The 15,810-nt window shown below is 42.2% G+C and overlaps 1 protein-coding gene across 1 annotated transcript in view; it reads right to left on the bottom strand.

The window, feature by feature from the left end:
• Positions 1-15,810, bottom strand: part of slc6a8 (solute carrier family 6 member 8) — a 40,485-nt gene that overhangs the window by 14,758 nt on the left and 9,917 nt on the right. The window contains exons 2-3 of the mRNA XM_040154082.1: positions 8,025-8,156; positions 4,165-4,429 (exon numbers count right to left, since the gene is read on the bottom strand). Coding sequence (XP_040010016.1) covers positions 4,165-4,429; positions 8,025-8,156 — 397 coding nt within the window. The remainder of the gene's footprint in view (positions 1-4,164; positions 4,430-8,024; positions 8,157-15,810) is intronic.

The following is a 15,810-nucleotide window of genomic DNA, read 5'->3' as shown; positions in this document are numbered from 1 at the left end:
TAACCGCATATCTCAAAAAATGCCACGGAAAGCAACAGATGCGATGTGGAGGGCGAGGGGACACGGGGGAGACTGACCGACCACCCCTCAGTGTAGCATGGACAGAGACGTAGAGCCGGTCGTCCAAAGCTAACGGCCGTGAGAAGCTGCTGTCCGGTGGAGCTTAAACCGTCACTGCAAGGCCATTATGTCTCCCTGAGAGTTACTGCGTAGATCTCTGTGTCACGGCTGAGATAGCAGCTCTGGTACGAGAAGGTTCTCCAGGGACTGTGTCTGTGGGGGAGTGTCGGTACAAAGCCGTGGCCCTGCTGTTTACTTCAGTAAAGGTTACAGTTCGCATGGTCGGATTATGACACATGGGCGGAGAAGCCCTCTTGTGTCTCTTTGTAGTCGTTTTGTGTCTTTGTGATCATCTGAGAGTGAGGCTCTGGCCCGGAGGCCCCTTAAAACCTTGGGCCCCCGGGCCCATGCGTCTGCGCCCAGTAGGCCCATTCGGTGCTCCATCCGTGATTGTTCATCAGCCCTGAACATCGCCTTGAGCTCTGATTGCGGCACAGTTATCAGCAGGCCCATGTGTCGTGTTTGCTGAGGCATCGTTCTTGTTCATGTGTGGTGGCATTCGTCAGGCTCGCTAATGCTAACGCAGCCAGCGGCGACAGTATGCGCAAGAGGCACAAACTGAGGCTACAGTTAAACAGCGTCCCGTCACTCGCCGCAGCAGTCGGCGGGTCAACGTACGTCATAGACCTTGGAGCCTTGTCTGTTTCGTCACAGTGAGGGAGGGGCAGAACCCGACTTCCATACCCATGCGGACACATACAGAAAAATATCGAGCGCCTGTATTAACACAATAAGCCGACAAACAGCAGGCACAGGAAGTCGTTTTGTGCCGGGTTCCTCTTTAAGGACAAGCTCTTCCTGACTCACACTGCCAAATAAGTCTGTGATGCTGCTACAATTAAAACATAATCCGCAACAGCAACAACGACAAATTGAACTGTAACACGAAGGTCACATGTCCAGTCTGTCAAAGTCAAACTGAACAAAAGTGAACTTTTTGCGTAAGAAAATATAACCTGCAATGATACTGCAGCTACTGCACATCATTTTCCACTTTTCAGAAGAGGAAACAACAGTTTCAGAAAAGTCCACACAGTGCTAGCCCATAACCATCAGCAATTGAATCTCTTTATAACATTCCACATTAGGGAGGATTCAAGTTTGTATTCCTCTCAGAAAGCCAGTTAGCTGAGTTAAGTAATGTTAGCTCTGATTCCTTGTACCAGACGTCACTTTTGGTTCATGTCATTTCAACACCCGCTGAGTCATCGGCAGCTCGCACACACAGTGTGCAGCTCGTATCATAGGGGACGTCGGCAGTTGTCCAGGATGCACAATGTCAGGGGGGCGCCGCAAGAACCGAATAGGCCCCAACATAATTTTATTAATGCTGGCTACAGTACCAACATCATCAACACAAACAGCCTTTTAGTCACAGTCATAAATGTACTGCACTCCTTGAACTGTCAGTCACAGGTTGACAACATGATGGAATAAACACTGCTGCCACTCACCGTTTGAGTCTCTGCACTCGAACTGTGCACATCGCACAAGGACAGGGGGGCATGACGGGAACCGTTCGATGCGCAACTGTGCATCACTCGCCCCGGGTCCAGGACGTAACGCTGACTGACTGATGACAAACACTAGACTGGAACCGCCGGAGGGATGCTTCAACTATTATTAGCTTAAGTTATTTCAGAATGAAAAAGTTCAAGCCTTCGGGGGCAAAGGGACGATAATGGAGAAAAGAAAGAACGATATAGAGGTAGGTCGTCTTATGTTAACATTAAAATGCCCGTTTTGTGTGCAGGCATTTCATTTGTAGTAGCTAGTTAGCTAAGTAGCAATACAGCTAATGCTAGGTAATGATGCTACGATAGCTGCTAGACTCAGATACAGATTGAAGGACATAAATCTGAAAGCCAGGAAGTATAAAAGTACCAATACAGCAAAGTAAAAATACTCCATTACAAGTAAAAGCTCTGCATGACAAATCCTACTTCAGTAAAAGTTCATAAGTACTAGCAGCAAAATGTAGTTAAAGTATTAAATGAAAAGTACTGGTTTAGCTCCTCTGACTGATAAATGATCATATCTGACATCTTTAGATGATTAACACTGATGCATCAGGGTGTAGCAGCATGTTATTGTTGTAGCTCCTGGAGGTGGAGCTAGTTTGACCTACTTTATATACAGTTTAATACACAGGGTCACAGCTAAACCGGAGGGGTTGTCAGATGATTCATGGGAGGAAGAAACACAGCTCTGGTTCACTGATCTGTTTGTGCATTTTCCTCTGACCTTTGATTTTTGCTGAGATATCGGATCATTTGAACATTTGTTGAAATGAACCCATGTGAGACATTTAGAGGGAAAAATCCCCGTTTGTTGAAGCTGTTAACATCTCATCGACATCCGAAACGTGACCTGACGACACACTGCTGTTTGTGAGACGTCAGAAGCCGAAAAGCTCGGAAACCACAATGTGTTGTGTTTTATCGTCCATTGTGTAAAATCTTCAGCTTCAGAGTAACTAGTAACTAAAGCTGTCAAATAAATGGTAAATGGACTGCACGTACAGTAAATAGCGCCTTTTTACTTTAGCAGTTAACAAAGCGCTTTACAGTTTTCCCCCTCACTCACCCATTCGCACACCGATGGCGACGGAGCTGCGACGCAAGGCGCTGCCCTTCACATTGGGAGAAACTCAGGGTTCAGTGTCGCCTAAGAACACTTCGATATGTGCACAGGAGCAGCCGGGGATCGAACCGCCAACCCAGAGATTAGTGGACGAGACACCGTTCCACCTGAGCCACAGCCGCAAAAATAGATGCAGCGGAGTAGAAAGTACAATATTTTCCTCTGAAATGTAGTGAAGTGAAAGTATAAAGTAGTAGTTGAGTAAATGAGTAAATTGAGTAAAGTCCATTACTAGAAAGCCAGAAATACCTTCAATTGATGATTGTACTGACATTATTGATTAAATAGTCATGATGGGAAGAATCATTTTCTCCATAAGAGTTTGTGGAAATATGAGAAAGTTGGATGTTACACTCATTCTAAACCTTTATGTCCATAATTAATTTAAAGTTTGTCTGTCTGTTTTTTTGGCAGTGAAATGAATATCATTACAACCCGAGATTCTGGTTCTACTTGCTAAGTTTTTCGTTTTCATTATGCATATAAATTTTCATATTTGTATTTTATTATTCATTTGTCTTTTAATTTCTATGTACTTACTTGTTTTTGTTTTATTATTACTATTGTCATTATTGTTATTCTTTGATGTTGTTCTTTTAAAAGTGTGGTCAGTCAGGGCGTCTGCTTTGTTCCAACATTATTTGTACACTGCCTCGATAAATCCAATGCAAAAACAGAATTTAAAAAAATGCTAGGTAGTGTTAGCCGTCTCTCATGGGTCCCGACGTGACGATAACCAATGACCAGACTGAGCACCAGGTAACACTAAAAACTTCAGGCTACTTATCTCGTAAGCCCTGGTCTCTTGTGGGGATACCTCCCGTTTGCTTGTTGGAACTAAAATGATACTAAAGGCTATTTTTAGTGTTCGCCTGCGATCAAATTACAGTACCAACATCGTGAGTCGATGCCTAACATTTACATTCCCTGGAGAACTTTAGTGTAGAAGTGATCTCACTGCAGAAAAATAAATTTAAAAGTTGTAAAAAGACTTGGCGAAAAAGTATTTTAACTTCAGTTCAACTACAAACAGCCATCGAGTGACAGAAAAATGAGAAGAGAAGAACAGAGCAGAAAAGAAAATCATCAGGCTCAGAACAAGTCTCAGAAGTAAAACCTGCTAAAGAATATTACTGAGATGGTAGAATTAAACCCAGTCATCATCATCAACCAGCTGACCCAAACTACCCAAACCAACCTGGACCAACCAAAATGCTCTGAAAACATCAAACCAGTGTGACCAGACCAAACCAAACCCAACGTCACCTGTCCAGTTTAACTAACCCCATCTGAGTTCACCTGTCCAACACAACCCAAAGAAAAAAACCTAACTCAAAAAGGACCCGACGTGCCGACCCAACACGATCCATTGACCGGAACCCAACGAGAACTAGTACTCACTCCCAGAACTCGATGATAGGTGATCGTGCGTTCGCAAGCTCGGCGCAGGTCATGTTGCCGGTGATGGTGATGTTGGCGAGGCTGCCGTTGCAGTCCTGCTGACGGAAGATCTCGATGCAGCTGGGCGTGTTCCATTCGTTGTCACAGCTGGACCAGGGGAGGTTGGAGTTAAAGGACTTGATCAGGTAGTAGAAGCCCCAGGCCAACACCATGATGTAGTAGGTGTTACAGAAAAACACGATCACCATGGAGGCATAACCCAGACCTGAGGAAGAGGAAGAGAACACCGCATCAGATCAAGCCACTAGCTGAACAAGTTGGTTTTATGTTTCATATCAGTGTCCCCAGGTCAGATCATAATTATCCTATGTATTGATGGAAATTACTGATTACCACTGTGTGATTTTGATACTACCACTTGTGGAGCACCAAAGTCAGAATTTCTACATATAGTGGCTTTAAGAAGTTTAAAGGTTTAATTTGTATAAAAGCCAGCTTTCTTTTACTCTGCACACGGGATTCAGTCTCCCAAAACTGTACTCAACTGCAAAAATGCAAAGGACAGAGTATACTGTGTAAACGGATTACATCCTGCTGAACAAACAACAAATACATAACAACAATTAGAACACGAGCCTTCAGTTAAAAAAAATGGAAATAGTTGCAGAAATGCTTCGTTTTTTTTTTTTTAATTCAATCGAGTTTTAGAAGCTATAATTCATAATTTGTTTCCTCATGGGCATAAAATGTCGTTATTTGTTCCCAAAGCATACAGACTGATTACGAAAAAAAGAAATTCTGTACGTTAATTTTTCACCTTATTTACATTCACTCCTGTCATTTCATAAACATTTTGTCTTCTGTAAAGTACATTCACACTCCTGTGACAGTTGAAAATAACAGATGTGCTGAGCCAGAAAACCTAAACTCAGGAGCAGCGAGGTCGAGCTACTCCACTTCCTGTTTGTAAGCTGGGTCAAAACTGTAGATCTAAATCTGTTATTAATGAGCGGCAGGAACTCTCTGACCACACCCGAACACTTTCTCTTGAGGTAAAGGAGCCCCAGGCGTGTTTGCGTGTGCATCCAGAGTCGACGCTTCCAAAATCATCAGAAATCATCAGTTCGACAGTTACTGACGACGGCTGAGACGTCTGACGTTTACGACGAGTGAGAGCTTTGGAGGAGACAGAGAGTTCTTAACTTCGCCGAACCGCAAAGACGCACAAGGCTTCAGTTTTCAGATGGACCCACGCACATCTTCACATCTGAATGCTCTCCATCAACAGGAGAAGTGAATCTATGGAGAGGTACCCAAGCTGTATCAGAGGAAGGTGCCTCTTTAGCGTGAGGAGCGCAGCTTTGGGTGGAGGTGGTACAGCTAATATTTCTGCAAAAAGTCTGAGGTTTTCAACTAGAGAAAGAGGGGAAACTGACCAGGGGGCCCCAGACCTCAGGAGGCCCCAAAGGCCCCATGTTCACTATGTATCATTTGGATCTACCTAATTTGATCAGGAAACTTTCACTGCTGAAGAAGAATATCAGCTAGAACAGGTCCTCCACTCTGTGGACCTGGTCTTGTAGAGAGACTTTGTGTCCGAATCTGGTTTTAAGACCTGAACTGTTTAGATTATTTACTGTGAAAATGAGCAATATTCATTTTTGAGCAGCTGGTACCAGTGAATCTTTGACATTTTTGCTTAAAAAAATGATTTAACAGTTAATTGATTATCAAAATTGTTCCACTTCATTTTCTGTCAATCAACTAATCGATTCACTCAACTAATCAACTCATAATTTCAACTGTAGAGCGCCGGTTGGTTTCTGAGCGTCTGTCGGTAGGGGCCCAACACCAAACTTTTGCCTGGGGGCCACCAGGAGGTTAATCTGGTCGTGTGTTTTTCTGTTTCCGTGCAGAGCAGGTTTATCTGTGAACATCCCAACAATGTGTTTGTATTCAGGTCCACCCCTCGCATCTAGAAGATGAACCTGAATTTGGCGATGGCGTGGACTTTCTTCCTGCGCCACTCAAGACTTCCACTAACACACCAGACAAATCAAAGTCTAACGACTCCACAGGGTCAACCCTTGAGAATTTTAATGACTCCATGATCTTTGCTCTGTTGCTGCCCTCAGGGCTAACCCTGCATGTTTAGCTCCAGAACAGTTAAGACTCTGAGGATGGGTCAGTCGTCGGGTTGTTGGCTGATGGTGTTGTTCCTCTTAGTGTGTAAGATTGTATGAATGTGAAGGTGGAGCTCTGTCAACACTACCTGAATTTTAAAGGTCAGAAGAAGGTCTGTGTAGTTAAGTAATCCAGTCATGTGATCCCTAAATAAATAAAGATCAAACATCTGACAAACACAGTGTGTAAAGGTGAGAAAGATACCGAGGAATTAGGTGGCAAAGAAAGAGATATGCATGCGCGTGTGTGAGTGTGTGAGTGTGTGCGTGTGCGTGGCTGGTAGTTTTCCGGCCGTGTGTGCAGGCACGTACAGCAGAATCACAGATTATCACCTCCAGATAAACGTCCCCAGAAAGCTGAATGCGCGTTTGCAGATTGATGTGTCCACTCAAACGCACCTAAACTGCTTATGGCATGGATTTATGTCTGTTACCATGGCAACGTGACCTCAGCGGGGATGCTGGGGGTTTTGGTCGACTCCGTTTTGGACACAAAAAAAAATCTGACATCGTCAATTTCCCTTTAAGGGGCTTTAAAGATATGAAGATGTCTTTTCTTAGTTCTTGGGACTTGGTTAGAGGCTTAGCAGCAAGAATTATGCAGCAAAAACAGCAACAGTATATCACTCACAGGGGACATATCTTTCTGCAGAGCAAATACTCTTACTTTGATACTTTAAGTACATCGACCTGTAAATACTGGTACAAACTGTAAAGTTCTTTGAGACAAATCTGGGGGTTCGGGCTGTGTAAATACAACCGACTTGATTCTCCGTCCTTACGTTCTCTCTCCTGCTGCGTTTGTCAAGGTCAGGTCATCTATTTAAAAATAGATTTTCTCCTATTCTCCATGGTAGAAATGCATGTTTTTTTAAAATGCATGTTCTCATGGGGACGAGTGGAGAAAGTGTCCAGAGTTGTTCGCAATCCTGCAAAGGTCTCATCTATCAGTATGTTCAACTTATCAGTATCACTTCGCTTTAAGCCCCACTATTTAGCATTTGGACATTTCACGGACAGTAATGCAGCTGTAATCAGATCTCAGTGTTTATCAGCGTCTCTGTTACCGGCTCCAACTCCTCCTGTGGGCACTCGTCAGTGGAGGCTGCTGGATGAACAGACGATGAACGACAACACGGTAAAACACAGCTGGAATATTAGAAAATATCTAGAACAAAGACTGAACATGAATAAACACTTAAACGTGTTTTTACAGCGGCTCAGCTTATTCTGTTATAAACCGGTTATTACATGTTTGTATACTGATTAGAAAAGCTACAGAGGAGAACTTAAAGTAAGCTGTTACCAACTTGTCAGTTATGATCTGGATTACTTTATTTAACTCTTCATCCGGCACCATCTTTGGCCTCGGTGTCACCTGCCGGACCGGCAGTAATTTTTTTAACAAATTCTAGCATCAAGGAAAGAAGCAGACAACCGTTAGATTAACTGGAAAAGGTGAAAACGAGGGCTTCACAGAGCAGCAGGCCAGCAGGACACGTGTGTTCAGCTGAAAACCACCACCTCACCCCCCAGTTATGGGAAGTTTTTATATGTTATATTTTGGTGGACGAAGCTAAAGGCTCCGTGTGGAAGCTCCGTGAAGTTTGTGAGGAGATTTCTTGCCCCCCAAGCGTCACTGATCCGGTGAAACCCAACATTTGTGGCGTACTTCACCTTTAAACAGCGGAGCGATGTTCCAGACATTGATGCTGCCGGCCTTCATGAACTGTCCGAGAGCGATCTCCAGGAAGAAGATGGGGATTCCTCCGACAAAGACGATCAGCAGGTAGGGGATCAGGAAGACTCCTGCGGGACCAGAGACAGAGACAGGTTCAAACTAAAACTCACTTCCACTTCAGGCCTAACGGTGCTGCGTTGACGGGGATATGGAATAACTACCATCAAATGGCTGATTTAATGAACCAGACTTCTTCAGTTTTTATCTTGTGGTCTCATTTATCTTTCTGTCTTTTGTTCTGCTAATGTGTGTTTTAACTGATAAACTGTGGTTTCAGATGTTGCTGTTTTAATTTTCATTTCTCATTCACTTCTTTTTTTGACGAGCTTTCCTTACACGTCCTTCTTGGGTATATTGATCTCACCATCCCTGTTTTATGTATTTCATTTTACTTATAAATAAACTAAACTAAGCAACGGATAAACATGGAGGAAGTGTTGAGTTTGTATCAACAGCAGATGAGAACAGGGAGTTCTCTAACTGAGGTCATTAAATATGAAACAGAGGGAATTAGAAATAAATATTAGACAGTTTCAAGTAAAGAGCTGGTTCTCTCTGCAGTTGAGGTCAAAACATTTGGGAACTTATGATATGTCATTGGATTTTCTGCTTTAAATGTGTCACTGTTCAGCCGCCGACTCAGTGTCCTTGAACGCACCGACCGGTCTCAACTGCATCGCCACATTATAACAAGGTGACACCGACCGTGATGGATTATCTCTCCAAAGGTTTTGCAGAAACGAGGCGAAACAGTGAAATCAATCTAAAAACTGACAGATGACTTGTTAAATGATCAGCAGACGCGTGAAATAAATCTGAATGAACAAAAGCTGTAAACTGCGGTATGGTCCTTTAATACTGCCTGTCCTTACTACGTCAGAGCCACTCTGGTTGTAATTTGGGTCTCATGATTATTTCAGCGGCATCGTGACGACAGCTTCATGTAACTGAACGGAAGTGACTCTCCATCCCTCCATCGTTCTCATCCTCTATCTCGTCCGTCCTCTCACTGTCTCCGAGCGAAGTCTCATTGCTCCTGGTTTGTCTTCATCTTTCCCTCTGTCCTCTCCTCTGTCTTCATATTTAATCCTGTCATTGAACAGAGTCGAGGACGATTATAGCCTCATAGCTCGCCGCTGGGAGCCCGTTTGCTGTTCGAGAGACAAAAATAGACGATGGCAAGCGACTGAGTTGAGGCGAAGTAAGAAAAGCCAGAGGAGAAGTGCATCTGAGAACTACGGCTCACGCACACACTCTAAGACTCACTGGCTTAGGATGGACCCAGCGTTGAGGCAGTGTAGCACCAGCACAATAATGGCTTCAATCGGTTTATCTAAATGTATTGTTTTGATCCAATATATATATATATATATATACACATACATATATACATACACATATATATATACACACACACATATATATACACACACACACACATACATATACATACACATATACATATATATATGTATATATACACATTTACATATATATATGTATATATACACATATACACACATACACACATACACACACATATACACACATACACACACATATACACACATATACACACATATACACACATATATATATACATATACATACACATATATATATATATACACATATATATACATACGCATATACATATATATACACATATATATACATACGCATATACATATATACACATACGCATATACATACATATACATACACACACACACATATACATACGCATATATATATATACACATATATATATACATATATATATATACACACATATATATATATATACACATATATACATATATATACATACGCATATACATATATACACATACGCATATACATATATACACACATATACATATATACACATATACATATATACATACATATACATATATACACATATACATATACATATATATACATATGCATATACATATATACACATATACATATACATATATACACATATACATATATATACACATATACATATATATACATATACATACATATACATATATATACATATACATATACACATATACACATATACATATATACACAAATACATATATATATACACATATACATATACATATACATACACATATACATATACATATACATATATACATATATATATATACATATACTTATATATACATACACATATATACACATATATACACATATATACATGTGTGTGTGCGCTTGTAGTTCTTTAATTCCAGTTTTCCCACACTAACTACTGTAACAGGGATCATATCCATCTCAACACCTCGGAGAGGAGGGAGATTTCCCAAAACGTTGAAATACTCCTTTAACAGTTGTAAAGATTTATACAGTAGGTCAATTACAAGTAAATAAAAGTCTGGATGTCATCTCTCTCTCTCTCTCTCTGTCTCTGTCTCTCTCTCTCTCTCTCTCTCTCTCTCTGTCTCTCTCTCTGTCTCTCTCTCTCTCTCTCTCTCTCTCTCTCTCTCTGTCTCTCTCTCTGTCTCTGTCTCTCTCTCTGTCTCTCTCTCTCTCTCTCTCTCTCTCTCTCTCTCTCTGTCTCTGTCTCTCTCTGTCTCTCTCTCTCTCTCTCTCTCTCTGTCCTCTCTGTCTCTCTCTCTCTCTGTATAATAGCTCAGTGTGTAACGGCAGCTGCTATTATATAACTCCTGGCACACGGCATCGTCCCTCGTCCCTCCCTTCTCCCTCCTTCCTCCCGCCTCTCTCCCAGTATCATTCCAGTTTGATTCCATTCATACCAGTTCCCGGTGGTACTGTGACCCAGTTACCCCCTGTTGTGTGTGTGGACCCTCCATCACACCAATTAAAATACCAGAGAAAGAGAGGGGGCATTCCTAATTGTTCATTCATGTCTCTTACGATGGGAGAGGAAGACGCGTATTCATTCATGCATTCATTCGTTCGTTCATTCATTCATTCCTTTGTTCATTCATTCGTTCATTACAACAGTGTATCATATGATCCAACGGGGGTTATTCGTGATTCTTATTCACGATTATTCAGCTGAATTCAGGTTTAAGCGAGCACCTCTTCAGTCCCTCTACTCACATGACGAAACAAGGTCACATCTGTAACGGTTACTGAAGCCCATTCCTGCCAGGAAATCAAAGGACGAAGTTATGGCAATAACAAAATTATAAATTGTCTTGGCGAGTCAGTATTGACATGCTAAGTAACAATTAAGAGCCTCTAGAGCTGAAATGATTAATTGATTAATCAATTAGTCTTTTGAGAGGAATTCAATTGGCAACAATTTGGATAATTGATTAGTCGTTAAGGCTGTTTTACAGGTAAAAATGCCAAAACATAACTGGTGGCTGCTTCTCAAAAGTTTTTTATGACAGCAAACTCAGCATTTTGGGGTTTGGACTTTTAGCCCGACAATACCAAGCAACATGAACATGTCACACTGGGCTTCAGGGAATACTGAGGCATTTTATCCACTAAACACTCAGTCAGTTACTAAAGATAATAATGGTCAGATGCATCGATACTGAAAATAATTGTTGGTTACTGCCTCCTAGTACGTCTGTGATGGAATAATACGACCTTACCCAAAGTTTTCTGTGGATTAATTACCTGAACTTAAACCATTCAGGTCTCAAAACTAGATTTGAACCCCTACAAGACCGGGTCCACAAGATGCAGGATAGAGCTGCCATTGTACATCAGTGGTGCCAATTTCTGACAAATCTGTGATTCATCAAATTATGCAGACCCACTGATATGGAGTAAACCTGGGCCTGCTTCGCCCCGGTGGTAATCCAGCCTTTATTAGGAGATCCAATACATAAGTCCATTACATGACAATTTAAATCCTTTTAAGTGCAAAATGTTGAACTGTTCCTTTAAAATCATACACGTGTAGTTGGGGTCAACACTCGAACCACCTTTCATCAACCTGCAGGTAACCATAGCAACGTAACTGATGCTGAAACTAGCCTCACCAACCTAAACGAACTGATTGTTCGTATCTACTGATCGACTGTATCAGTAGGTGGAGGATCACTGAAGGTGAACCATGTCCTCCTAAAATCAAGACCATGTTTAAGCCAATCAGAATCCAGTATTCTTTGTGTCCTATGTAATTATAATATTGGTGCTTACAGGCTACGCACACACTCAGCTCTCAGCATCGAGTGAGGTCCCTTTAGAAGCAGCTCACGTAGCGGCTGCTGATGTATGACACACAGACACGACCGCCGGCTGACTGACGGCTGAATGAAGGCACAGTCGGTGATGACGTAAGCCCGAGCGAAGCTACGCAGGTTAGCGTTAGCCTGAGGCTGCTGCTCCGACACACACACACACACACACACACACACACACACACATGCATTCTTTATTCCAGTGCGTTAGCCTAGCATGAAAACACAGGAGCTGCTAGTGAGGCACGACTGCAGAGAGAGAGAAGAAGACATGGGGGAGAGGGGGCGGCCATGTCAGCAGCTCAATAAAAATCCCTTTCTCGTGCACACACACACACACACACACACACACACACACACACACACACACACACACACACACACACACACACACACACACACGCTGTTAACTTGTCAATAACTCTCTGTTGATGGGATTACAGAGTACTATGGCCTCATCACAGTCAGCTACACACACACTGAGACACACACCAATTGATAACTCCTCAAACAGCAGAGGCTCCATCCTCACACACTCCTGTAACATTCAAATGCACACAACTTTGGGGGGGGGGCAGTACTCTGCAATACCTGCAGACAGTACTCAGGGCTGAAAAAAAGGCCGGTGGGCTACGTTTTTGGCGTAAAAAGAGAATCATTTCATCTCTATTTCAATCTAAAGTTCCTATTGTTCTAAAAAGACGCCAAAACTGAACATCAGTCAAAGACAAGACAGAAGGTATCAGGTATCTATAAAGAAAACCAAAAATGACTTTAGGTAGGTTTGCAATACAGAGGTTTACTAGCACATTAGTTTTATTTTCTAGTTTAGTTTTTGCCATTATTATGAAAACACAACCGCATATTTTATTATAATTTGTTATTTACTCAATTAATTTAATTTTTTCCCCCCTTTTTAACCATGACACAGCTTCATAGTTTCAACCAAACCTACACCCTTGATGATACATAGTATGTACAGTATGTTACTGTTGGTCAGAATAACTGAAGAAATTTAAGGGGAAAATGAAGAGTTTACAAAGGAAAATCTGAGGTGGTCCACACAATTAATGCAAACTCCTTTAATGATAACTACGTTACTTATATCTGTGCATTTCAACCTTCAAACCTTAGTCAGCGAACGTGTCAGGAAGCCATCACGGTTACCTAACGATGGCTTCGAAGGTTGAAATGCTGCGACATGTTTTCAGGAGCCTGCCGACTATACCACAGCTTTTCCCTTGGATGCTGCTCTTGTCCAGCACCTGCACCTGAAGAGTTGGACAGTGTCTCATTGTCGACTTTCTTTGCTTAAAATCAGGATCGTGCCGCAGCAGCTCTTCATACACCCAACTCTAAGTTTGGATGTAAAGTCCTTCCTGAGCTCGTAACGACTACTAGCAAGTTTCAAACTAGTGATTCACTAAAATCAGGTTGTCTTTGCTTTCGCGTTTAGAATCGACTGGAAACCGAGTCCAGAGTTAAATCAAAGTAATCGGGACAGAATTGAAACCCACAAAAGCCCCGGGTGAAAACGTGAAGAATTAACCCGGGAGCAGGTGAGACAGGTAGAGCATCATCTTGTCCTGAGTGGTGTCACCTAACATGTCCAACACGTGGTTTGTCCAGAGCTGAAAGGGAGACAGCGCCTCAGCTGCAGTCAGCCCGCTAAGCTGCAGCGCTACAGTTAGCTAGCTAAGCTGGCTAATCCGGGGTAAGTCACTGGGCTAAGTACCGACAGGCTGAGAGCCTGACAGACTGATAACAGGGCTAATGACAGAGCAGAAGCTTCATCGTTGTCATCATCATCATCATCATCGCTGGCCTGACAATCAGACTGAACTTTATTTCTCTTCATTCTTCAGGGTTCATTAGCTGTTCTCTGATTGGGGGGGGGGTAGTATTCGGCTCTGACCAATCAGCACTGACTCACTTATCCGTCCCATCATGCAACACGAAGCATTCAGGAAGAATCCTAATAACCATGCCGATCCTTGCAAACACCTGCTGACGCTCCCATCGGCCTCAGCCGGACGTCGTTTAGCGGTGGTGACCAGTCCAGCTGCCAACACGCTGATATTCAGCAGGTGTAATGTTGTAAATGAAACGCCGAGGTTGCAACAGCAGTGACGGAGCTCAGTTCCGTTTGTGTCCTAATCTGTAGGTTACATATTCGGCTCGCCGCGACCTGCTCGGGTCTCCTGCCAGCTGACCCAGGATCAGCCGGGACATCTTCCACCACACTGGATCCAACCAGCTTTAATTAGACTCAAAGATTTACTTGTCACAAACACAACTGTAAACGGCACAATGAAGATGCAGTTCGTGCAGTAAAAATGTTTCTGTTGGTAATGAACTGGAACCAGTGGAACTCTTACCAGTGGTGATGATGCATCAAATGGCCTTAATTAATCACTATTTGCATTGATATGCATTGACGGGGCTGCACCTAACCATCACTTTCATTGTCGATTAATCTGTCAGCTATTTTTCCAAAGAACTGAGTAATTGTCTATTCCATAAATGAGGGACCGAAAACTTTTGATATGTATACCCGGCACAGTTTTTAAAGGATGTCCTGAAGAATTAATAATTTCATCTGGTGTCTTCTACGGTTACAATGGCACCAGAAAAGAAGAGAAAAGAAGCAAATCCTCACACTGGAGAAGCAGTGTTGGTGCGTTTGATCACAGAACAAGCCAATAAACGATCAATCACCCAACAAAACAATGGAATATCACGTATAATACAAACACAAGGAAACACAGGAAAGCAGACGACTGAATAGGCTCTCCGTCTGTCCATCTGCCAAAAGCCTCAGGGACCTCAACCAAACATGTTCTACCAAATGCTAACGTAGCTTAGCTGAGTTTAGCTTCACCTGGCAGCCTGCGGAGTGACCAACCCACACACCCGAATAGAGAGACTGATTAGATCACCTGTGCTAAACGTGACTCTGCACCTCACTGCCGGGGTCAACAAACTCCAGCCCCAGGTTTTCAGACTCTGAACCACGGCCTGCTTGATTATTATTTATTACTACGTTTATCAGATATTTATGGTGTCATCTCAAACAATATTCATAACCTCATCAAAAAACTTTGAACCGCAAGTCGTTCGGTCTGCCAACTCACCTGGAACAGTTTTATTACTATGTGAACACAGATAATAAGCATTATTAAATAATACGTTATATTGCTATTATTCCTATTAGATATCACGTAATACGTTATATATTACTATTATTACTATTAGATATCAAGTTATAAGTTTGCTGTCTAAATCCGGCTCGGCGCCAAGGATAAAAACTCATCTCTGCCAAATTTAACACACAAATCTGACCACATATTAAACTGTATATATCTTCACATTGAGCAGATTGATTACCATGTGAATACATAGAAATAACAGATGTTCAGAATGGGGAGTGACAAGAATCACCTGGGAAACGATACCTGTAACTTTAAGATGTGAAATGACTGAACTGGACTTTTTTCTGAAAAATTTAAAATCCAACATTATACAGTAAAACTGT

Source organism: Xiphias gladius, chromosome 18, assembly GCF_016859285.1.
Source record: "Xiphias gladius isolate SHS-SW01 ecotype Sanya breed wild chromosome 18, ASM1685928v1, whole genome shotgun sequence".
Taxonomy (NCBI): Eukaryota; Metazoa; Chordata; class Actinopteri; order Istiophoriformes; family Xiphiidae; genus Xiphias; species Xiphias gladius.
This window is presented reverse-complemented; position numbering and strand designations above follow the sequence as displayed.